This window comes from Strix aluco, chromosome 15 (assembly GCF_031877795.1).
Source record: "Strix aluco isolate bStrAlu1 chromosome 15, bStrAlu1.hap1, whole genome shotgun sequence".
Lineage (NCBI taxonomy): Eukaryota > Metazoa > Chordata > Aves > Strigiformes > Strigidae > Strix > Strix aluco.
Window position 1 is genome coordinate 4,475,367 of NC_133945.1, and position 25,558 is coordinate 4,500,924.

At 51.0% G+C, this 25,558-nt stretch overlaps 1 protein-coding gene across 2 annotated transcripts in view; it reads right to left on the minus strand.

Moving 5' to 3' along the window:
* LOC141930492 (syntaxin-binding protein 4-like) overlaps positions 1 to 25,558 on the minus strand; it is a 49,893-nt gene extending 24,335 nt beyond the window's left edge. The window contains exons 1-5 of one of the 2 annotated variants that reach the window (XM_074841413.1): positions 25,366 to 25,558; positions 10,704 to 10,777; positions 5,182 to 5,277; positions 4,312 to 4,381; positions 3,219 to 3,293 (exon numbers count right to left, since the gene is read on the minus strand). In XM_074841413.1, the coding sequence (XP_074697514.1) occupies positions 3,219 to 3,293; positions 4,312 to 4,381; positions 5,182 to 5,277; positions 10,704 to 10,777; positions 25,366 to 25,433 (383 nt within the window). In that variant the 5' untranslated portion in view covers positions 25,434 to 25,558. Of the gene's footprint in view, positions 1 to 3,218; positions 3,294 to 4,311; positions 4,382 to 5,181; positions 5,278 to 10,703; positions 10,778 to 12,466; positions 12,548 to 25,365 lie in introns of those variants that run through there. The other variant, XM_074841414.1, reaches the window with a different exon arrangement.

Genomic DNA, 25,558 nt, shown 5'->3' on the forward strand with positions numbered 1-25,558 from the left:
CCCAAGTCCATCCCAGCACAGATCTGCTGGGGACAGGGCTGCACAGAGCCAGCACGTCTCGAGCTGTGAGCCCTCCTGCACCAACTGCACGGGGCAGCACGTCACGCCACTGCTGGGCTTCGCTTTGCCATTAGTGCCCGGGAAGCAGTGACGTGCACTGGTGCACCTCGGCTGCTGTGTAAAAGGGCGTGTGTCTTTCCCCAAAGAGCAGCCAATGGCCCTGGGACACCCCCGGCTCGCCGGAGTCAGGCCCAGCACTGCCTTCCAGTTTTGCACCACGTGCTCAGATGAACAAACCTGTGGGCTGAGCTGCCACTGCCACACGCAGGGCTCGCAGGAGAGAAGGGATTATGACCTTGCATTCCTACCAGGCTGGGCACGAGCTCCAGCAACAGCCTCTCTGCTGATTCCTGGATATTGGTTGTGCACTTACAGGAAAGCAGACTGCTCTCCTTACTGCTTGTTGTGCAAGCCCTATTAATACAACAACCCATTTTCACCAAGATGACTGTGCATATCATGCGGAGATGCAATGTATTTAGCATTTTATCATGTGAATACTAGGAGGTGCAGCACAAACTGGCTTTCTCACAGGGATAAACCTGAAAGACCAGGATGATATCTGTGCAACGCATAGAAGCAAGGAACTATTGTAACTTTGAGGCTGAGAATGAATAAACAATAATTATGCGTATGCAATAAAATTATCCTCATTAGCTAAAGATGAGCACAGACGAAAATCAGATCCAACCATCATCCAAACTCAGCGTGTCCAGCTCTAAATCTGAATTTTCTGCTTTAAGCCCTAGCATTACTGCTGCTCTCTGCAGCATGTCTGATGCGACAGGCTGAAAACATGCATCTTATACACGCCAGGACTGAGTTCCATTAAGAGCACAGGTAATTTGGGCCTATAATTAACTCCAGGGACAAATAATAGCATTTATGAGTCAAATTCACCCGAGGGCAACCACAACAAAATGCTACTCGGTTGAGTCATTGGGAAAATTGGCAGGTGGGTTGGATCGTCTTCCAAACCCAGAGCCAATACGTTTCCTCCTCCAGCGTGCCTTATGCGCTCAGGGTTTATGAAGACGACCTGCATGCGAGTATCTGCAAATACACTGAGTTACACTCCTCCCCGTGTCTTCCTTTGGCTTTCATGTCTCGTGAACCACTTTGCTGGGCAGTGGGAAGGTGCAAGGCTGCCCTCAACTCACGGGAGTTTACGGCGCAGCGTCTCCGTGGGTATCACCTCCAGAGCTGACAATCCCTGGGAAGTCAGAGAGCCCATTTCAAGCCAGACAGAGAGCTGTCTGCTCGCCCACGCTCAAGGACAGGCTTAAAGATAATAGGGCATCAATGAAATAAAGACAAAACTAAGGACAAAAAAAAAAGTAGAAAGCAGAAAAGTCCTTCCCCTGTTTCCACGGCCCTTAATCCTGGAGATATGTATTCATGTATTAAACAGTTTGTGAGATGATTATATAAGTGAAATCTCTGCAAATCTTTAACAAAAAAAAATAATAAACTGATTACTTCCCCACTCTCCCACCAGCTAACCTTTTGAAGATTTAACAGATCACCAACAGCAAACAGAGGCCAAATAAATTGCTTCAAGTCTTGTTGACTCTCTCAGTTGGTTTTCAAGCAGCTCCTTCACAGGGCTGCCAACAGATGCACAAAGGAGCTGAAGCTGCTGACAAAGCCATGCATGCATATGTTTTAAGAAACATCTGCTGCAATTTAAGATATTAGGAGGCACATTGAGATTCCTGAACAGCTTGGAACAGATCAACATGGGTGAAGGCAGAAAACCTGCTTTGGGGGCTCTGTCTGAGAAATAAAGTGTTTCCCTGAGCAAGTCCTGCTGCTGATGAGCACAGGGAGCTGCTCAGCTGTGAGAACCCATCCCTCCTGCTGGGGACCAGCCGGGGCAACAGCCACCCAGAGGGGACAGTGCCCACTGCCACTTTCCCCTCCAAGGCAAGCGCAGGGGAGTGCTGCAGCACTGAAGTGCATGCTGCGCATCCTTACTTGGACCAAAAGAATCTTGTTCTGGTGACCTGCTCGCTTCACCCAGTGCTTCCTCAGAAGCTGCTGAAGGATTGCAGTTAGTATAATAGTTTGAGACGTTATTTTCACCGGAAGATCATAGGTAAAAAGCAGTCAGTCATTAATAGCAAATAATTCTTCCACCAGTATATTACTGTGTCAAAATTAGTCTCATCCCTGTCATTACAGCACTCTCACTGTTCTGCTAAGGCAGTAACGCTCCACAGGTGCTGATGGATAAGGAATTAAACCATCATCTCCAACGCTAATGGGATGTGGGTACACTGAGCAAACAACTCTGTGATCTTCAGCCACCCACATGCAGTGCAAAGCCTCAGTGCCACCAGCCTACCTGCCCATGACCATGCTCTGCCTAAACCCACTCTCATTTTGGTGGTTCCTGGTGCACCTCAAGTTTCCAGACCTGTGTTTCTATTCATGGGAGAGGATGCTCCAGCCCATTGTGCCAGATCTCCCAGGGGATGCAAGCAAAGACTCCACTAACCCCATACCTTGGTTTCCACAACCCTGTCCTCTGTCATGACACCATCATTGTCCCACACAGCCAAGGCAAAACTGAACTCTTTCCTTCTTCTTTTGAATCCTCCAAGCCTCTCTAGAGAAAGAAAGCTTTTCCAGGGAGTGGTGAGGGGACAGTTTTCAGGGAGAAACTGCTCATCCTCCCTGAGAGGAGGAGTCCTCTATGGAAGGAGGACCTTAACTCAATGTATCTAACTGGAAAGAAAGGGAAGATCCTGCTGTCCCTGTACATCTTCATCCAAAGCTCTGTGCGGGATGTGATAAGCCATAGGCAGCTCAGCACCACACAGAAGACCTGAAGGAGCCTGTGCCACCCTACAGTGGAGGCTGGAGCTGCCCTGGTCCTCACTGGGGAGGCACCTGCAGAAATCTGCTCGATGCCAGGATGTCCCACAGACCCAGAACAGTCTGGGCTGGAGCCAATTCTGCAGCTGGGAGCCACCAGCTTTGCTTCCCTTCCCATTACAGCTCCAGCATGTTCCCACCGGTGTACAGTTACCAAAGATCCTTGACCACCTCCATCTTCAGCATGGGCTTTGAGCCTGGTTAGCTCAAAGGAAGTCCAGTTACAGCGCTGATGAGTGCCACCATCCCCCTTCCTGGCGTGAGATCACACCCCTTACCTGGCATCATCATCGCGGGCTATAAGTAGGTGCATGTGGCTGGTGGCCGATGCCGTCCTCAGGATGTCCACGGCCCTGCGAGACAAGGACCACAACATGTCAATGCTGGCTCGTGGTGGTGCTCCACTGAGCTTACTCAGCCATGTACCAAAGCTCACAGCAAGATGCACAGAGACCCTGGCCTGTGCAAACCCCGTCAGCAACGAAGTGACCTTGTTTGGCTGGATGCCTGTGGAACACCCCTGTTCCCTGCTCTGGCAGTGGGGCCGGAGGGCAGCCCAGTCACAGCCTGATTTTCCCACTTCTGCAATAAATTAGAAGTCCCCACTAACAAACCAGACCCAGAAGATGCATGTGGTGGTGAGCAAATACCTCCCAGCACATCTCCTCCCTTGGGAAGTTTCCATCTCAGGGATGGCTGCTTTCTGGTTCAAAATACATGTGTCCCCACGGGAGTCAGGGCAGGGTGCTGGGGGCCAGACGCAGCCTCCCTGCAGCTACAGAGGTGTCCTTGGGGACCTCCTTCATCAAACCCAGCTGCTCTGGGTGTTTGGGAGTGGGAGAAACTCCTTGTGCTGCTTCCCAAGCATCCACCCAGCCTAAGCATGCCATGCAGAAGTGCAAGGCAGCAGCAGGCTAGCACTATGTTTAATGGAACAGGGGTGCCCCAAAAGTGTGGTACTCCTCTGGATCAGTTAATTATTTTCTTGGCAGGGAGCTGAGGGGCTGGATTGCAGCTCTGGAGGGAATCCCCCGCACAGAGCAGCACTGTCAAGCTTAGGCACTGGCTAATCTCCGGCACTGGGAGCAGTGGGGCTTGCTGGGAAGCTGCAGCAGATGGAGTGGGGGTGCCAGGAGCATTTCTGGGAAATGTCTGAATATCTCACAAATACAGTTTGGGTTCACTGGTCTATTTTTATACAGAAACTTTTCATCTGATAATTCCCAAGCTGGCCCTCGGGAACAGTGCTGGCTACGTCAGAGTGCAGACAAAGCGATGCCCTGGTGTCCTCCATGCAACCCACAGCCTAAACCACTTCACAGAATTATACAAAAGCAACAGGAATGCAAAATTTCCATTTGGATATGGTACCTCTCACTTGTAACCCCAATTAGGGAATCTCCATTGGCCTCTAGGATCTGGTCTCCTGGCTGCAGGCGCCCTAGAAAAGAAAACTAATGGATAGAAACTGCAGAAAATACAGCTTGAAGGGACTAGGAGAGGTTGGGCAGTTCCTCCCTTTGCCCAGAGACAGGATGAAATATGCATAGGTTGTTCCTGAGATGCTCATCCGACCTGTTTTTCAAGAGGTCCATAGATGAAGTTTCTGCAACCTCCCCGAACACCCTTTGCCAGTGTTGCAGCACTTCCTCTGCTGTAGGAAGTTACAAAAGTAAATGCCAAAAAATGCAATAAAGCTTTTACTTAATTCAGTTTGAGGTCAGGTAGAAAACCACGAGTGGCACTTCCACCTGTTCTGGATTTATTTTTCTTTATTAGATGGAAAAATTATGTTGTAACATTAAAAAAAAAAAAATCTTTCTGGCTTAAGTTATGAAAGGTGAACTCTGCAGAGGCCTGCCTAATACCTCCTTATTTGAAGACACTCACAATGAAATCAGTGGCCTAGAGCAGAGCTGAATTTGCAAAAGGATCTCCAGCCACTTTGGGGCTACAGGCAGTCAGTGGCATGTGGGAAAGGACAGGCAGCAAAGTGAAGTTCTTTGTGTGGCAGAGATGGGTCTTGCTTTAAAGACACAAAACAATCCTCTATATGCTGTAGAAAGCAAGCCATGGCTGCCATTGGGTGTTACAGCGATTGCCACAGTAAGAAAGATCCCACACTGCTGGAAAATCTGGGCAGAAGCACCTGAAATGTCTAACAAAGCAACGTATAAAATAAATACACTGGATTTTGGCTTTTCTCGGCCTTTGTGGTACACTGCGCCACGTTTAACTCACCGTCCACATAAGCAACACCCCCTGGAAGGATCCTCTTGACATAAACTCCGTATTCTTCTCCAGTGAGTTCCTTGATGCCACCAATTACCTTAATACCTGGAGGAAGAAGTGCCCATGACACAAAGGCAGAAGAACCGCAGTTTCCACAGGTCGTGTTGGAGGGCAGCCTTGGGTACCACCCCCAGGCATGCTGGCATTGCCTGGGACCCCTTTTAAAAACCATTTCAGGAAAGCCCCGTGTATCCCCTGAGCTACAGCAGCAGCAGCAGAGAAACAGAATGGGACTGCTGACACCACACAAAGGCTAAAGGCGTCTGATAGCACCTGCTTGGACCAACAGCTACAGAGACAAAGCTCCCAAAAAAGGCATAGGCAAGGAGCAACCACCTTCCCCAAACTCAGGTTCATAGAATCACAGAATAGTTTGGGTTGGAGGGGACCTTTAAAGGTCAACTAGTCCCACCCCCCTGCAGTGAGCAGGGACATCTTCAACTGGATCAGGTTGCTCAGAGCCCCGTCCAACCTCACCTTGAACGTTTCCAGGGATGGGGCATCTACCACCTCTCTGGGCAACCTCTGCCAGTGTTTCACCACCCTCATCGTAAAAAATTTCTTCCTTATATCTACCCTCTTTTAGGACAATGGTTTTAAACTACCACAACAGGCCTGCTAAAAAAGTCTGTCCCCATCTTTCTTATTAGTACTGGAAGGCTGCTAGAAGGTCTCCCCAGAGCCTTCTCTCCTCCAGTCTGAACAACCCCAACTCTCTTAGCCTGTTCTCATAGGAGAAGTGTTCCATCCCTCTGATCATTTTTGTGGCCTCCTCTGGACCCACTCAAGCAGGTCCAAGTTCATCGCTGATGGGAAAGGATCTGTTTCTGCTGTGGATGCCTCAGCCTGTGCTGTCTCTGATGAGACATGTCATAGGAAACATTACTGGGGACAAGCGTTTCCCGCAGGAGACCCCCTTTGAGGTGCAACACCTGGACAAGCCCCAGGTTCAGTACAGTTCAGTACAACCCCACTGCAAGCTCGCCTGCCTGCCAGGTTCCAGCAGCATCGCCACTGCAGCCTTTGAAGCTGCCACCAGTGGCAGAGATACACATCAGGAGCAGCCACTTTTTGTCACTGTTTGGACCCGGGAGGAGCAGCCCAGAGTCAGGAGACAGGGTGCAAAGATGACATTTGGTGTGGCCCTGAAACCTCCTATTGTGGAAGCGTGGCTTGGATGCCCTGTAACACCTTGGCTTGTGCTCTGCACGGCCACCTCTCCAGCCACAGGACCTGTCCCTGCCAGCATGCGTAAGTTGGCTGGCAAGAAAAGGCCCGAGAGACTCATTTGTCTGGGACTCATTAAGTCCTGCTTCAAAGATCCAGGCTATAGACAGAAGGATTAAAAAGCCTGGCTTTAATTAACAAATCTCTCCTGAGAGCCACCGGTCAGGCATTTTGCTGCTCTGGACAGGAGGGCATGCTGAGGACAGGCAGCACTGCAGAGAGGGCCACTGCCAGCATCAAGCCAGCTTCATCCTCTGACTGCTGCACTGGGGTGATGAGCTGCTCGAGCTTTGGTGAGGTCCTGGGATGCAAGAAATGCCTCCCTCCAGGTGAGCAGAGCACAGCTTCTTCCCCAAAACACAAGACCCATTTCTAAAGCAAGCAGGGAGGAAGAGGAGTGGACCCTGGTTTGGGATTACCCAGGACAAGTAATTATAACCCAAGCTCTGCTCTAAGGACTCTTGCACTTCTCAGCTACCTCTAGGGAAAGACCTTGTCTCTCAAGTCACTTTACACTAAAATTGTGATTAAAACCAGATTATGACAGTTTTTTATTTCTTTCCTATATGCACCAATTGCTGCTTCTCCCAAGCACAAAACTCTGGTCCCATCTGGGTGATGGAGTTTATTCCCTGGGTTTGACAAATTAACCATACAACCCCCCAGTGTCTGTGAGGAGCTGTTTTACCGATGGCACTGGGAACTCAGAGCAGAACACCCCAGGAACAGGCACCAATGTTGTCCCTCATTGCATTTTTAAAGAAATTCACTAAAATTGGAAATATTGCCCAAATGAGGTATTTCTGAGCAACATGCGCCTCACCAAGGCATCGGGACAGGTCAGGCACCTGTGGTCCAAAGCAGGGAAGAGATGCTGTAGCCCAAAAGCCTGCTGACAGAAGGTAAAACCCATTCATCACTGAGGATGCTCATCTGGAGAGCTTCTCGGCTCCCCACTGGGCTGGGGTGGCTGCTGGTGGGCTGGGGAGAAGGCTTGCACTTGGGCTGGGTTTGGGAAACCCCTGGCATGGGAGTGGTCCTGCAGAGGCAGAGCCCCATCAGTTCCCCTGGATGGGGAGGGCACTGGAAGTCTGGTTTAAGCCAAGGTGGTAACTCAAGAAGTCATTGTATGTCTTTCTTCACACCAGAACATGAAGTGATAAGGAATTATAAAATGCATTAGAGAAACCATGTAAAAATTTGCATCTCAGACGAGGCACAGCTGTAGCATGACCCAGCAGCCCAACGGGACCTGCTTGTGACAAGCTCCTCTGCTGAGGTATCAAATCAATAATGACTCATTTCCCTTTTGTGTCCGCAAATCAATTGTAATAACGGCTGAAGTTTATCCTCCTTTATCCTCAACGATGCCAGGAGAAAATCCGATCTTGTTATTAAAATCAGTGATTACTCACAGTATTGCTCCCAGACACACTCAAACTTTGACAGGGGGAAGGAAAAAAACCTGACTTTTAACTCCCCTGTTAGCAAACCAGATGGGTGCTGCCAGGTTCTGCCCATGCTGCCCTCCCACCCATCAACTCGCCGTGGAGGCACTGTGGATGCCAGTCCTGCTGCCTGAGAGGTGCACCAGGGAGTCCCCACCAGGGTGGGGAGCAGGAGGAGGAGGAGGAGGAGGAGGAGGAGGAGGAGGAGAAGGAGGAGGACAAAGAGTTCACCCCTGCCAGGGCTCCGACTGAGCCGTGGGACAGCCCAGGACTGATTGCAACAAACCCAAATCATCAAAGATTGTGCTGGTAGCATTTCTGGGAGTCTTACTCTTACTGCAATCAAATTTATATTTGGGGCCCAGTGTCGGTAAATAACGGCTCTTTAATTATCACAGCATCAAAGTCTGGTATAATGCTTATTAAGTCATACTTAGGGCCAGATAATCTAGCCTATTTTGGATCCATCTATTTAATCTTTCTTTTCTGACAAAGGTCCTGGAGCTGATGCCCACATCCCCAGTATTTTATCTTTTGCAGAATAAATGTTTACGGGGAAACTCCAGGTGGGCATACAGGTTAGACTGAGATGGCATGTTCTTTAGATTCTTAGCGATCCTAGCAATTTCTTCAAGACCCTCATGCTTCTCTCATGCATCTAATCCCACCCCACTAATGCCAGTGTCACAGTTCTCAACTTCTCAGGCTATCATCTCACCTGCTCCCAGCTCTGCAAACCACAGGTCAAGGCACGTTCTGGCTAATCGGGTTGTTTAGCCCAACTGTAATCATCTCCAGCTCATCCCAACCCCACTGGCCACCATGCCACACTCCAAGTGGTCCGCACAGAGAGAGGCCACCTGCTTTGCACCTAAGCTAGCAATGTTCAATTACATTTCCCTTAATCCCTCTGTTGATCTTGCAGCCCCAGCCAGGTTTTTCTGTCTGGAGGAAGGGACAGATTGGAGGTGAATCACTTGCTGTCCTGTCCTAAGAAGATGAAGGCCAAGATAATGGGATCTCAGTGTTTCTGAGAAATGCTTCTTAATCAGCACTTCCCTTTGATGGCTATACTTTAATTCAAAGTTCAGGTTTTAGGAGCCACCAGGAAACCCCTTTGAACTTCTGCTGAGGTTCACATGTGGGTTTCCACCTAAAGCCACAGAGCAACAGACCCGGGGCCAAACGCTGACCTGCCACGCTGGCACCGAGCGGGCTGATGCTGCTCTAAAGAAACTCTGCTGGAATAACACCCGCATCTGAACATAAGAAACTCAAGGAGGTACCTTTTTTTCCCCAAAAACCATATTCTGATCAGCTACACCTATGACAGACATGGGGCTCCTGCAAGCACCACTGGTCCTCAGCGGAGAGGGGTGATTGCTGGAGGATGATCACTTGTCTTGGGTGTTTCAAGCCTCACAAGAGAAGATGAAGAAAGATAATGGTGGCATTAGAAAATCTACATTTTTGTATCTTCCTGTAGCACATCACTCTGTAGAGGATCTGTGAGTCCCTGCAAAGACCAGCCAGCCACAGACTGGGAGAAAGGAGGAGTATTGGTACCCAGCAAAGTGACTCACAGGGGGCTGCAACATCTGTGCACTTCTTCCAGAGGTCAGCAACAGCCCCATCAGGCTTTTCTGGATCTCCTCCTTTAACAAGCTAATCTAACCCAACAGCTAAAATCCCATCAACTCAACCAAATCCACTTCTGGAGATTAAAATACCATATTCACTGAGCAAAGACATTTCTCTGAGCTCTGAGCTACCATGAACAGAAGACTGGGGGAAGAGTCAGCAAAGCCATTCCCCCACAACAGAAAGCCCCATTACCCAAGGGCTGGAAACATCCAATAATGAATCTGTAATTAATCTCAGGTCTCAGAAAACCTGAACTTGTTTCTCTGGTGAGTTTGACTTCTCAGGAGGGATCCCCAGATGGTCACCACAGGACCTCACCAAGGGTCCCACAGCTGCTCTGCGGGACGATGGACTGCACTTGCAATTAAAAATTATGGAGGAGACTGCGTGGTGGACCCCGAGAAATCCTGATGCAGGATTGCAGGTTTTTATAAAGTCCATGGAAGAGTGCCAGTTATTTATGCTGCCGGATACACAGAGGTCAGATGAGATGCTATGCTATATCCTTTTGGGCTGAGTTTCATGAACCCGTGGCTCTTTCTCACGTTCTGATGGCTATGACCATCTCTTTTCCCTTCTCTTCCCTGCTTTGATGTTCAGAGCACTGTGAAAGGGCATATGACTCGCTCAGTGCTCATACACTTATCCGTGGGCCAAACTTTCCAAAAACAACTCATACAGGCCATTCCCAAGGAGAGCTGCAACACCCTGCATCGCCCGTCAGGGTGGCTTCCCGGGGGGGCCTGCCTTCAGCAGGGCAGGGGCAGGCAGCTGGGAAGTGCTTGGGATTTTATTTAATTTTTATTATTACAATTTTTTAATTTTAAAACTTTTCTAAATTTTAATTTAATTATTTCAGAAAATTCTGAAAAGCCTTTCCCCCGCCCCTATCCTGCTCAGGGGAGGGGCTCTGGCCTCAGGCTCCTGCACAGCTCTCAGCACTGCAGCTGCTCACCATCAATGGATTTAGTTGGGATGTTGACCTTATTTTAACCTCCCAGATGCAAAAGCTGCTGTCAGATGCTCAACACAGGCAGGCACAAGAAACAATATTTCTGTGGGATATCAGACTTCACAGAGGGAGGCATATCATGACACAGGTGCTGGGGATCCAGCCCACCCCAATGTCCCTTGCAGAGGGTCAGTACTCACCCAGCCCATTTGCACAGTTGTAGAAATCAAAGCAATGCACCATTCGATCCATCCCATATGGTCCCATGAGTGTCCTGGGAGAGAAAACAGAAGCATCTTTCTTTCATGGGCTGAAATAAACAGATGCACAGGTGCCCGACCAACATGCACACAAGCACATCCTTCCCACCACCCTGGACATTGCCCACAAAATGATGTAGACACACAGGTTAAGGGACACAGCCCTGCATATTAAGCCCACACTGGCAAAATCAACTCCCTCCCCGTGAAGTTTATACAGATAAATGAAAGAATATGTGCAAGGCTGGACATCATCTTCCCCACCCCGGAAATCTGATGGACCTGTCTGTGATTCATTACCCCAGATTAACGGGGCTGGACAGCTGTCCAGCTCCTGGAAAATGAGATCAGAGCTCAGACCAATGTTCTGGGAATAAACCACTTTCACAAATACAGCCAGCCTGTAATGAAGACAGCCAGGCACAATCCGCTCCTGAGGTTTTGTAATGCTGTCAGTCTCCATCCCTCTGGCAGGGGGTCTGAAATAGGGGGATGGAAGATCTGCCAAGCTGTTTCAAGTCCCTGCCTCTCCAGGTCGAGGGTGGGAGCTTATCGTTGCAACCCAAAGCAGGTGGAAGAGCATCGTGCCCCTGAATTTCCCCCTGTGACAAGTAACTCTCCCAACTGCGCCACAGTCTCCCCCTAAACACCCTCTGGCAAGGTGGGCGTCCCAAATAAATGACACCAAAAGCATCCAGTTCCACTCTGCTCTAGCTGGGGACCCCGGACTCCAAACTCGGGACCACCGGCACTTCTCTTCCTTGGGTGGCCGTGGTGGTCACCCCCGTGAGGATGAGTGGACATGAGGATGGGTGGACACGAGGATGGGTGGACCTTGATCTGAGAGACCCAGAGCCAGGCGTGCCAGGTAGGAAACCAGGAGTGAGGGGCTCCCAAAATACTCCACTTCCCAGGATTTAAGTTGCAAGAGAAAAGGAGTTTCTGAATCAATATCGGATCCCAAATCTGGGTGCAGCTGAGGAGGACCAACACCATGAGTCACAACAGGCTCCTCCGAGTCCAGCAGAACACAGGAGAGGAATAAATCTCTGCAACTCTCTTTTCAGGCATCCAAAATGCCTCTCAAAATATCAAGCCATTCTGCAAAGCTAGTAACACCCACCTCTAAGATTCAGACTGAAAGGTTTTTCTCCTCATTAAAAATAACCCCATTGATATTCTTGCAATGTCTCACATATTCAAGACACCGGACAAACTGGCCACATCTGGCTGTCAGAAAACAGAGCTTGAAGGCATCCCAGGAAGCCAGAGCAGCCCTGGGTCCAGACTGGTTCAATTTACCATCCAGGATTTTCAGAGTATTTTGAGAAAGCCGCTGAGGCAACTCCACCATGAGTAAAAGAAATAGCTCAAACCAGGCTGAAACACAACATAAGGACAGAGGTTTCGGTAAAGCAGATGTCTCGTCAATACGATCAATTTTTTTCCCTGATGCGATGCACAAACGGCAGAGCAGAAGCGAGCTTCACTAATGCTAGAGATACAAGAAACCCAACAACTGGCGCTAGTGATCATGTCTTCAGCTCTTTCTGCTGTGCACAAGCCACCTCTGCCACCAAACCCTGGTCCTGGAGAAGCCGCAGCAGATCACCCTCGGCTCTCTAGATGGAGGTGGCCACTGCGATCCCCAGGGCCGCCCCGTGCCCCCTCCCTGATTCCTGCCCCAGCTGCGGGGGTATTACCTGCTGATGATGATGGCTCCCTTGTAAAGGACAGAGACGGCAGGCATCTTGCTGGCGGCTGCAGCCCAGCCCTGCTGGGCACCAGCCACTCTGATTTGGCAGGAATCCGTTAAAATGATGGAAAGAAAAAAAAAGGGGGGGGGAGTTCGGAGGGGGTCACATGGTGTCCCCGTATGCATGTTAATTCCACCCAACATTAACACAGATCAGCTAAAAACATCTCCAACTTTAGATTAAAGCTTATGCAAGCCAAAGCCAACACGGCCCATCGCAAGCGCCTTCCCAAACAAGCCGGGAGGGAGCTCTGCCAGCCCCCCCAGCAGGGCTGTCTCACTCATCATTAACACAACAGGATGATTATTTGGAGGCATCTTTACGTCTTCAGGAACAGCCCCTCCAGGGATGAAGGGCAGCATTTGGTGCAAGACGTGTGTGCTCACCATCCCTAAAGGCTTAAAATCCATAGCAAAGCTTTGGAAGTAATAACAGACTGTAGCACTTAGGGGTTTAGGGTTGTTTGGTTTTTTTTTTCTTTTAGCATCTTTTCCAGCCCTCAGAATTTCCTCATTAATACAAGGCAAGTTCAGCTGTTCCACTATCCATTGGAAGATCAGAAATATGATTTGCCTTTAAACAGCATCTTCCACCCCCATCTTGAGCCACATCACCCAGCTGCAGAAGCAGTGTACCCTCTGTTTTGTGGGATGTGGGGATGGAGGCATGAGATGAGATTATCCAAGGTTGACCAGTGAGCAGGGACAGAGTGGAACAAGCCACCTCGGGGCTTGGCAGGAGCTGGGCTGTGATCTTCATAGAATCACAGAATCATCTCGGTTGGAAAAGCCCTTGAAGATCCTCCAGTCCAACCATGAACCTCACACTGACCGTTCCCAACTCCACCAGATCCCTCAGTGCTGGGTCAACCCGACTCTTCAACCCCTCCAGGGATGGGGACTCCCCCCCTGCCCTGGGCAGCCCATTCCAACACCCAACAACCCCTTCTGGACAGAAATCCTTCCTAAGAGCCAGTCTGACCCTGCCCTGGCGCAGCTTGAGGCCATTCCCTCTTGGCCTGGCGCTTGTTCCTTGGCTCAAGAGACTCATCCCCCCTCTCTGCACCCTCCTTTCAGGGAGTTGTAGAGGGCCAGGAGGTCTCCCCTCAGCCTCCTCTTCTCCAGACTGAACGCCCCCAGTTCCCTCAGCCGCTCCCCATCAGACCTGTGCTCCAGACCCTGCACCAGCTCCGTTGCCCTTCTCTGGACACGCTCGAGTCATTCAATGGCCTTTTTGGAGTGGTGGGCACGGTATGAAATGATGAGAAATCCCAGGAAACATGCTCCCCTGGAGCTGCAGGCAGTGGGAGGACACAGGTCCTGCATCCCTGCCACCTCTGGGGGACAGCTAAGGTCACAAGTAAGCTCTTGGCCCTGACTCCATCAATGGTGTCTTCCTCCTGCTATTTCCACAGCATCTCTGCAGGCTCCTGGCCAGACCCCAGGAGTGGTACCAGACCTCAGCATACATCAGTCCAGCTCAGCTGGGGATCAGATATGGATGTGTTTGCTTGGAACTGCAAACTCTTTGCCAAATATTTCCTTGAATCTGATGCTGTTGGATATTACTTTTCAATGTGTGAACAATGGATTTTATTAGCAAGATCTTCTGCGATGCTCATGTGAAGCCTTGCTGGGCAAGTGCAAAGTACTTTAAAACACTGACAAATGTGAAAATTTTCCCTGTATTTTAATTGTTTTTTATTAAAATGACTTCCATTTGAGATCATTCAGATGAAATATTAAAAACCCGAGCAGACTAGACCTTTAGGAGGCCAAAACTCCTCTAAAAAAAATGAATTGATTTAACTGCAACATCAAAATTTGGATAAATAATGCTAAGTAGACAACAAACATAGATGCATCTGGTGATATAGAAGAGCACTCCACCAGAGCAAGGCATGCCCGGCACCTAGTCCATGTCTGCATAAAGGCTTTGGCCAAATTGGGCTAAGCCCAAGGGATTGTATGTGGCACCGTGTCCGAGTCTGCTGGACGGCTGCAGCCTTTCTGCACCGAGCGCCTCACAAAGCTACTTATCTGCACAGCAACCCAACTTGGGGGAGATGCTCTTTCTTCTGCCATTCCACAGACAATGTCCAGGGCACAGAGAGCTGAACATCATGCTCCATTAATGCTGGAGGGTCCAAGCACCCAGTGACCCCCAGCTCTGGCCCTAAGTGACACAGTCAAGGGTAGCCAGGAAGTTTTTAGGCAGAACAGACACACGAATTCAACTCCAGTGGGGTGCAGTAACCCATCACCCGTGCCTCTTCTACGATGGGGTACACACCAGGGCACAGGTCCTCAAGGAGCAGAAGCACCCCAGCACCATGCCCACCTTGGGGTGGCCTTTTTGGGCAGCTCAGCTGTGAACAGATAATCATACTCCAAGTCCTCTAATGCACTAATAATTGTCCCAGTCACAGTAAGAGACAATTTCCATCCCACCACCAAAATTCAATGCACAACCTTCTGATGTTGTTTGAGACTCTGGTAATTCACAGAATTACCCCTCTAAGTCACGGGCCAGAGCCCTGACTGGAATAGATTAGCGCTGCTGAAGGGAAGGGATAGCACAAGTCCTGGAGGCAATGTCGACAGGACAAGGTGACCTCTCTGGCCAGTTTCAGAAGGGCTGCAGGAGAGCTTGCTGGAACCAGACCAGCCCGATGCAAAACATGCGGGCAAACAGGAGAATTTCCCTGCCTGGCAATTCAGTAATTCATCCGCCCTGGTTTCTGCATCTTATGGAACAATTTCCACACTCAACATTAAGCAGACACATGTGTGTTTGGGGCTTGGGTGCTCAGAACCTTCAAAACCGAATCCTTCAGCAGCCCAACCATGGTCTCTCCAGCTGCACCCAGAGAGATGCTTGCCCTTCCCACATGCCGATGCTTCATACCAGCTGGGTGGGATGTTGCAATAAACCACATGTTTGTCTGTGAGGTGGTGGAGTAAATGAAAATTGAATCAAAGAGGCCCTCGGGGAAGAGGAGCAGGGCTCAGCTTCCAAGTTTATCTCCAAATCCTCAGATCCTCGTCTCCGTCCTCTGAAACACAGACTTAGCCTGGCAAAAGCATCAGATGCTGATGCTGCTCCTGCTGATTAACATCTGTCTTATTTAGACGAAGTTTCAGCAAAATAGTTTTGGAAGTTTTTCAGTGTTTTAGAACTTGGGCTCACACTCAGGAAGGATTTATAAGCCCCATATAACCTGCCTGAGAGTTCCAGTCTTACTCTGTATAACCGATGTTGAAGGCAAACATCCCACTGGCAAAGGGGATGTGCCATACGCTCAAGTTCTTTACTGAGCTGGGACCTCACAGAGCAACTCAGAGTAAATCCAGCTGGAAACCCCAGGCTTCTTAACCTAGGGGACCACCAACAAGACTTTACATGTTTTAAAAAATGAGTGAATGGAAGGAGCATGAATTAAGTACAAACTAACACCACAGGGCTGGACAGCGTATAAACATGTGCTTAACTTGCATGTCCACCTTTTTGTTGACTGTTAGAAAAATTAGTTTGAAAACTCATTGAACTAATTGAAAAATTTTATTTTCTATGTAAAAAGTTATTTTTGCTTGAAAAAATAATATTTTAAATATAAAAAGTTGAGGAAAACTATATTAGCTTTATTTAACACTAGCATGTATAAGCAGGGGTGGGTGAAGCTATGAGTGGAATCAAAATAAGTCTTAGAGCTGGACAATAAAGTAAAAAGTTGTCGACAGCAAAATATAGCACAAGTCAGGCACATTTCCAATACATTTTTCTCAGAGGTCATGAAGGGGAAAGTAGGGGAGAGGAAAACTGGAAGTGCTGGGGAGAGGCTCAGAAAGGGACTGGGTTACGTACCAGTGACCGCGTCTGCTGCAGCAGTCGCTGCCCCATCCCACAGCAACTGGCTGAGCTGCTGCTTCCTGCCCAGGAGCAAGGAGGCAAAGCAGCCTGTTACTGGGGCTGGCTGTGCCCTACACACCATCCTGCCTCCTCCTCCAGGGCATCACACCTTCTCTAAACCATCAAATTTTGACCACCGCCAAGAGGAAACAGGTAAATAAGATGGTGGCAATATATTTGTCTGGGTTTCAGAAAGAAAAGAGGGGAAGAGGATGGCTGAAACAAGCACAATAAACAGTTATTTTTTCTAATTATTCAAGTTTCCCTTTGCCCTTCCTACCCAGACTACAAGCAAACAGTGCTGGGAACAGCTGGCCCACAATAGGTGGAGGGTTTAATGTCATTGGGAGTGTTGGCATCACATGGTCAATACAGAAGCAGAGAGATGTCCAGCAGAAAATGCAAAATCGCATGGTAAGACCTTGCTCAAGTCTTGTCTCTTGTGAAACACACTTTCATTTCTACGATGGGGTCACAGTGTTGGTGGACAAGGGAAGAGTACCTGACATTATCTATCTGGACATGTGCAAAGCATTTGACACTGTTCTGCATGACATCATCTCTAAATTGGAGAGACGTGGATCTGATGGATGGACCACTCAGTGGGTAAGGGATTGGCTGGGTGGTTGCACTCAAAGAGTTGTGATCTGCAGCTCAATGTCCAAGTGGAGAGCAGTGATGAGTGGCATTCCTCAGGGGTCAGTGTTGGGACATCCTTGTTGGTGACACGGACAGTGGGATCGAGGCACCCTCAGCAAGTTCACCAGTGACACCGAGCTGTGTGGTGCAGTCAACATGTTGGAGGGAAGGGATGTGCCATCCAGAGGGACCTGGACAGGCTGGAGAGGTGGGACATGCAAACATCATGGAGTTCAACAAGGCCAAGGGCAAGGTCCTGCCCACGGGTCGGGGCAATCCCAAGCACAAATCCAGGCTGGGCGAGGAGGGGATTGAGAGCAGCCCCAAGGAGAAGGACTTGGGGGTGTTAGTGGATGGAAAACTGACTGTGAGCCAGCAATGTGTGCTCACACCCCAGAAAGCCAACTGCGTCCTGGGCTGCATCCAGAGCAGTGTGGCCAGCAGGGTGAGGGAGGGGATTCTCCCCCTCTGCTCCGCTCTCCTGAGACCCCCCTGCAGTGCTGTGTCCAGCTCTGGGGGCACCAACATCAGAAGGACATGGACCTGCTCGAGCAGGTCCAGAGGAGTCCACAAAGATGCTTGGGGGGCTAGAGCACCTCCCGTGTGAGGACAGGCTGAGAGAGTTGGGGGGGTTCAGCCTGAAGAAAAGACTCCGGGGAGACCTTAGAGCAGCCTCCCAGTACTTAAAGGGGCTACAGGAAAGGTGGGGAGGGACTTTCTATCAGGGGGTGTAGGGATAGGATGAGGGTTAACCATTTTAAACTGAAAGAGGCTAGATTCAGATTAGATAGAAGGATGAAATTCTTGACTGTGAGGGTGGTAAGACACTGGCAGGGGTTGCCCAGAGAGGTTGTAGCTACCCCCTTCCCAGAAGGGTTCAAGGCCAGGTTGGACAGGGCTTTGAGCGGCCTGGTCTAGTGGAAGGTGTCCCTGCCCATGGCAGGGGGGTTGGACTAGATGAGCTTTAAGATCCCTTCCAGCCCAAACCATTCTATGATGGTCTGATTTGAAATTGAGGGGTCCAGTGAGTGCTCTCCCCAGCCAAACAGTTCTTTGCAGCCTCTCCACTCAGGTAGGGTCATCTCCAAGTCATGTTAAGGCCATACAAGCAAAGAAATAGAGCCATTGGTCTCCTCAATTATTCCAGCCCCAACATTGAGGCTAAAACCCAGGAACCAATCTTTTCATGCAAGTTAGCCTTCAGCACTGACTGACAGAAAGAGATCTGGAAGGCTTGTGCAGCCCAAGCCACAGGCCATGGAGCTCCTTTGGCAAGTGGAAAAGCCATCTTGTCTGAAACTAGGACTAAACAAATGTCTCCAGCACGTCAAAGAAGATGTCTGTCTGCTGGTGGGACAGCCAAGAAGACAGCTCCACTGCTTCCCCTATTGAAGAGGACCCACATATATCACTGCGCTAGAGCAGGGCTGTTTGTCCCAGCACCTCTGGACTTCCAGGCTTTGAAGTGAGCAGCTCCTGGAATTTTAAGGTGTTAGTTTTCAATCCTTGTCATGGTTTAACCCCAGCTGGCAAGTAAGCCCCACACAGCCACTCACTCACTCCCCCACGGTGGGATAGGGGAGAGGATCGGAAGAATAAAAGTGAGAAAACTCATGGGTTGAGGTAAAACCAGTTTAATAGGTAAAGCAAAAGCCACGTGCACAAGCAAAGCAAAACAAGGAGTTCATTCACCACTTCCCATCAGCAGGCAGGGGTTCAGCCATCCCCAGGGAAGCAGGGCTCCATCACGCATAACAGTGACTTGGGAAGACAAATGCCATCACTCCAAACATCCCCCCCTTCCTTCTTCTTCCCCCAGCTTTATATGCTGAGCGTGATATTATATGGTCTGGGATGTCCCTTTGGTCAGTTGGGGTCATCTGTCTTGGCTGTGTCCCCTCCCAGCTTCTTGTGCCCCTCAGCCCACTCGCTGGTGGGGTGAGGTGAGGAGCAGAGAAGGCCTTGACTCTGTGTGAGCCCTGCTCAGCAATAACGAAAACATCCCTGTATTATCAACGCTGTTTTCAGCACAAATGCAAAACATAGCTTTGTACTAGCTACTACGAACAAAACTAACTCTATCCCAGCCAAAACCAACACATTCTCCACCCCTTATTCCATACCATTTACGTCATGTTCAGGTCCTACACTATCCAATGCATTCTCATTACTCACCACCCTGCTTCCCATCCTTTGATACAATCCACAGATATCCTTCCCTTAGTCTATAGACCACCCCTGTAAAATGTCTGTAAAATGCCCACAAGTGTCCTCTGAGTCCATCTAGTCCATGACTTTGGGCTCCATCTGTTATGGTGGTCACTCAGGACAGTCAGAGCCAAAACCAGCACAACTGCTTTGCGAAGGTCTGCAGACTCCATGGGAAGGATGCTCTCTCCTGCTTCTCTCCCCCCTGAGTTTTCCTAGCAGCATGTTTTAAATTTGTATTTAGGAGAAAATCCAGTGGCGCAGTCCTCCCTGCCTCCAGCCAAGCCGTGTGCTGCCTGAGGGGAGAGCTGCCTCGAGGCTCCCTCCTCTTCAGTACCTAGGGCAGGAGATTTCAGTCTTCTTGCTTTAGGAAGCACCATTAGGACCAGAGATACAAAGTGATGGTTTAAGTAGGGATGCAACGAAATTGATGAGAGTTTCTTTTCTATCCAACAGAAAATCACAACCAGATGCAATTCACTGCTACCTTATTATCCACCTCTCCTCTACATGTTGGTCAAAAGACCTTCTGGGAAAGCAGCCTTTAGCCTGTCTGTGGATAAAAGACTCTTCTACATTTCTTCCCTGGTCTGTCTTCTGTCTCCTTCCTTCCCTGTTTCTTGGGAAAGACCAACACAAGCACCAAAGCAGGTGAGCGGTGGCCACCGAATCGCACTTGCAGCTGGAAGAGCCACGCGTGGTTGTCCCCACAAACCAGGGCTGGCTCCTCGCAGACAGGCACTCACTAAGGTCGATGCTGACTGCAGGATGGGGAATTGGGAGATTTATGATGAAAAATAGTTACAGAAGGAGAGAAGATCCAACCACAGGGACAGGCATGTTGGTGAGCATGAGCAGAGAAGCGAAGAGGTGCACCCCTGGCAGAAACACGGGGCAAAATCAGAAAATCAAGGGAAAGGGCCAGGTACAAGGACATGTCAGCGAGCGGGGAGGGGTTTGCCCTACACCCGCCACGCAGTCAGGCAGCCAGGCTTGGCTGACCTTGGTGCGGGGAGCAGCCAAGCCCGGGTATGGCCAGACACCATAGGGATGCCCAGCCTGGCCAGGTCCCGCAGTGAGCACCCCTGGCTGAATTAGGTGATTCGGCCAGGACTAAATCACCCCAAAGAGGTCGTGGCTCCAGGCAGGATCCTGAGTTTGTCAAAGCAGTGGCACAAGGATGCCCGAGGTGGGGACAGGAGGGTTGTGCTGGCAGCAGCATCACTGAGCCCGCAGGGAGGCTCTGTGCATGGCTTAGCAGAGGAACAGGGTCCGAGCAGGTTTGCATGGGTGGGATTTAGAGGTGCAAAGACATCCTGCAGTGGCAGTGAGGTCTGTCTGAGGGCTTTCAGCTCTGGAAAGTGGCAGTAAGAAGTTTTGAGGTGGGAGGGTGCAGCCCTCAGCAGGGCACTGTGTTATGGTCTCTGCCCGCATCCCACCGACGCCGGGAGCTGCCGTGGGAGCAAAGGGCTGCCCAGGCAGCATCTGGCACTTGCTTAATAATGACCCAACATTTGTTTCATGACAAAACAAAATTAGCGTAGGTTGAAGAGGCATTTACATCTGATTAGGAAACAGAAAAACGCAATTGTGCTGCTTACAGGATCAGCTACAAAGCGTTGATAATAAATCAAACAAAATAAATTGGCTGCTATGGAGCTGGGCTGGGAAGCGACTACCCGCTGTTCACAGTCATGGTGCAGCCCACATTACTTTCATAAATATTACCCATGGAGTCCCTTCAGATGAGCTCATAAGGTCAGGGACATTCACAGACAAGTCTGAACAGAAGAGGAAACAAACAATCATAGAATAGCAGGTTGGAAGGGACCTCAAGGATCATCTAGTCCAACCTTTCTTGGCAAAATCACAGTCTAGACAAGATGGCCCAGCCCCCTGTCCAGATGAATATTGAAAGTGTCCAATGCTGGGCAATCCACCACTTTCTCGGGAAGATTATTCCAATGGCTGATTGTTCTCATTGTGAAAAATTTTCCTCTTGTGTCCAATGGGAATCTCCCCAGAAGTAACGTGTACCCAAACAAAACCATGCTGCTGAAAATCCTGGTGAAGAAAGCAGGCAGGTACTATGGGGAGCACCTGGGGACAGGCAGCTCTGTGCACCTGTCCCCAGCCCTGGGCCCCAGCAGCTCCCCAGCCACCCGCCTGCAGGCAGGCAGAGGGGTGGCAGCAGATGAAGCGGTGACGCCACTACCCCGAGCCCAGGGTCCTGCCTCTTCCTGGTGACACCACTCGGAGTGAAACCTCATCCCCACAAGCAGGGCTGCCGGGCTGGCAGCAGTCACACATCGCTGTCTCCACACCCTATGGGCACTTTCCCAATGGCCACGCAGACCTCAGTGGTCCTCAGTCCCTTTCCTCTGGGGCACTGAGGGGGATCCCAGGGGACCAGAGAGGCTGCTCAGGGGTGGCTACTGCTTCCCACTGCTATGTGAATGGTTGCACACCCATCCCCTTCTCCCTGAGGTGGCTGGCCAGCCCTGGTCATTGTCACACACCTCATCTCTGCAGTGTCCTTCCTTGCAAAGGGGCTCGGTCCTCCAGGATAGGAGGGAAAGACATTCCTGCAAGGAAAGCCAGAGGCCGTAGCACCCCTATCGCATCCTAACAACCCCCCTTGCCGACCCAGCTCCACTCACTGCAGCTGAGCATGGGTGTCCTCCAGCTGCGGAGGTCAAAGGGTGGTTCCTGGGGAGCGTTTCCTCCTCCCCACTCCTTGTGGTGGTGGGTCACCCTTCACTCCTGCCTGAACCAAAGCCTGCTCATTAGTCTAAAGATGGAGGGGTGAGGAGTTTTGAAAGCTGAGGCAGTTTTCCAATGCTTATTCCCTCCTTCTGTTGACAGAAGATGTCTCCACCCCGGGCTGGATGCATCTCCTCACGTTCCATGGAGGAAAACCCTTTCTCCCAGAGCATCTGCCCCATGAACCAGCACCACCGGACCACCAAGATCACAGGCAGATGGAGATGCCATCTCTCACTGCTGGCCAAGATTTTTCATTCTTCAATCCCTCTTATCACCCCCCTCTAAACTTCATCCCCATTTTCCAATATCCTTCTCAGCCAGTGGATTTCTTCAGCATGAGGGATTCATCCCGATGAAACTTTGCTATCTAGAAGTTAGGTCTCTGCTGCCCATCACCTACACCCTGGTGGGGACAGGGGCTTCTAGGAGGAAGTTGATCCTGCCTGAAAAGTATCCATCAAGTCAACTAAGGTGGACCATTTTGTGGAGGTGCTTCTTGCCCAGCAAGAAGCAGCTCAGCCTGCAGACACCTGCCTGGCAGAGCTGGTCTCAGAGACCGCTGGGGCTTGGAGAGGGGTTAAAAGTGTTTTCCCAAGGACAGACCCCTCTATCGACATGCAGCTCATCCTGTGCTGCTCTGAAAGGCTTTGGTTGAGGAAAAGACAAAAGGGCCTCTGTAATTAGCCTGCCACACAGTAATTAGGAAAAGAGGCTGTTTCAGGTGGAAGCGAGGTTAAGCTTGGTCTGCCAGAGGTTTTTGGGAAAGGTGGTTATGCCAGAGCCCTGTACCCAGCCAGGATGACTGTCACCCAACATCTGTTCTAGCTCAGACCTCGGATGTATTCACTTGAGATGGGGATTAATGCAATTTAAATACAATCATGTGGAAAATCTTGAATGAGCTCACTTCATTTTCACCCCAGCAGGACTGAGGCACAGTGGAATCTCACAGGGGGGGAAGCCTTCCTCCCTCCTTCTCCTCCTCCTCACCCTCCCATGAGGTAGGTGATCTGCTGCTCTGCCTGGGGACTCATGCTGCAGCCCTGGTTTGGGTGTCAGCTCCTGTGAAGGGTTAACAGGATTATAAACCTCCCTGCCTTTCTAAATCCCCTGGGCCGTGGGATTGGACTGGTTATAAACTTATTAACAGAGGACGGTCGCTGGTGGGGGCTGTGGACCCTGCTCTGCCGGCCAAGCCACCAGTCTGTCCTCCCCAAATTAACTGGGGAAAATGTGAGAACGATGGCAGGAAACTCACCCAAGTGAGAAAGAAAGAAGATGGAAAGAAGGAGGGGAGGGAAATGGCAGGGTATGAAAAGACGGGAAAACAACATATTTTGGGGAAAGATTTCAGAATGTGCTGCCGAGCTGGGAGTGCAGCAGAGGCTTGGGAAGAGCTTTGACCCATCCTTGAGGTGTGAACATTGCCATGCTCAAACCCAGTCCCCAGCACAAGCCATAAACACAGCAGCAATAATAATGCAAAGAGGATTGGGGGAAGCACTGGACCAGTCTTGCACCCCGGCCGTGCCTGGTGAGGAGCCGGCAGCGGGTTTGCACCCACGCGGAGCACGCACAGCATGGTCCAGCCACCAGCCACGAGACCCGCCCGGCATCGATGGGCACCTTCAGGGCTGTTTTATTTCCCACTGGGTCTGGCAACGCTCCTGCACAAAAGCCACCATTGCAAAACCTGCTTACAGCCTCCAGCAGCCGCTCTCTGGAGGAGTTAAGCCGTCTGGGAGAGCCCTGTGGGGGCACACCGGCATCACTGCCGGGAGAAACCAGTGCTGAGGGATAAGCCGCTGGTCCGGCCATGGTAATCACCACCCTGTGCCCTGATGATGCCGGGCAAGATCCCGCTGGTGGCTCACATTTATTTATTCATTTCCTATTTCAAACTCTAAAATTAATCTTTTAATCAGTGGCAGAGCAGAGCCATACTTATCGGAGCGCCAGGGAGGTGTTATCTCCCCGCCATCTGCTCGCCACCCTCCGCCACGTCCTGGTGGAGCCTCCAGACAGCCGAACACTGGCCAGTGCATCTGGCACCCGTCACATGCAGGGACCAGTCCCCCAGTACAGAGCCGGCTGCCCTTCAGCTGAGGGTCTCTGTCCATACAAAGCACATCCCAGTGGACAAAGCTGGGGGAGGTTTCAACCCAAACCACCAGCATATGAGCAGATTTCTGAGGTCGAAAATGTTTTTTGAGCCTTTTTGCCTTGCAGGGAAGCAGGGGTTAGCAGCGAGGGGACCCCAGTGAGGCTGCTGATGCTGCCAGGCAGGGGTGTAGCTCTGCCTGCCCCCCTACACACACCACAGCCCCATAACATCAGCACCCATCAGTGGCACCAGTCCGGCAGTGCTCCCCAAAACCACCTCCTTCTGACTGACAACTGATTCTGCCTTTTCTGCGCCCAAAAGCAGCAGGGAAGCAGTGACCAACCTCTTGGGTGAAGGTAACTGTCGCCCCAGGGTGCTGCCCTCACTAGCCTGCCTGCACCCCCGTGGGGTGCTGCTGCCCTGCAGCACCCCTACCCCTTGCTCCAATGACCTACTTCAGCATGAGATGGACTGTGCCCCAGCAGCATCCACGGTCGCCGGTGACTGCAGGGTGCCCTGGGCTCTCAGTCCCAGGCTCAGCCAGCCCAGGAAAGCCTCTGCCAAACCTCAGGGCAGACCTAAGAGCCCGCCAGAGCCCCCGCCGGCTCTGGATCCGGCCCACTGACCCTCAGTTAATCGGCTAAAACCACACATCTGAACCCTGGCCCCGGCCACAGCCTTCCTCCCGCCAGCTTTCCCTGCCCTACATAGACATCTGCAGCCGCCCAGCACCCGCCTTCACCTCCCGTTCCCCCTGCCATGCCCGCTGCCTTCCCCACACCCACAGGGGTGTCCCCGCTCCGCACCCACCTGCTCCCTGGACACCGGCACGGGGTGGACACAGTCCCTTTGGGGAGGCTGGTTTTGCCGGATGGGAGAGCCCAGCACTGGGGCTGCAACAGGAGAAAGAGCACCCACAACTGCTTGCAGAGGCTGTGGGTGCTTCCCCATCTACTGCCTGCAAAATAAATCCCCTTCCCCACCCCTGGCTCATACCGGCCTCACCTATGTGCTGCCCCTCCCAGGGGACTTCAGATGTGGGGGACCCCCGGGAGACCCTGCCCTCTGGAGAGGGGCCACCAAAATGAATTGAATTAAACCCTACAAAAAATCACAGGCTCACTGACCGCACCCTCCCTAACACCGCTACTGGAGATGGGTCTGAGACGCTGAGCGATGCCCCCCCGTTCCCAGCGCGGCAGCATCCTGCCCTGCTTACCAGTAAATGAGAGAAAGCCCACGAAAGCGCTCCAGATCGTAGCCACGGGGCTGGAGGTAGGACATCATCCAGGGCCACCCGTCCCCAGTGAGCCCTTAGGGCTGCTGTGTCCAGCTCCCACTGCCCAGAGCCATGAGCTCAGAGTGCCAGCGACCAGCACGGCTCCCCAGCACAGCTCCCAGCCACAGCCGGC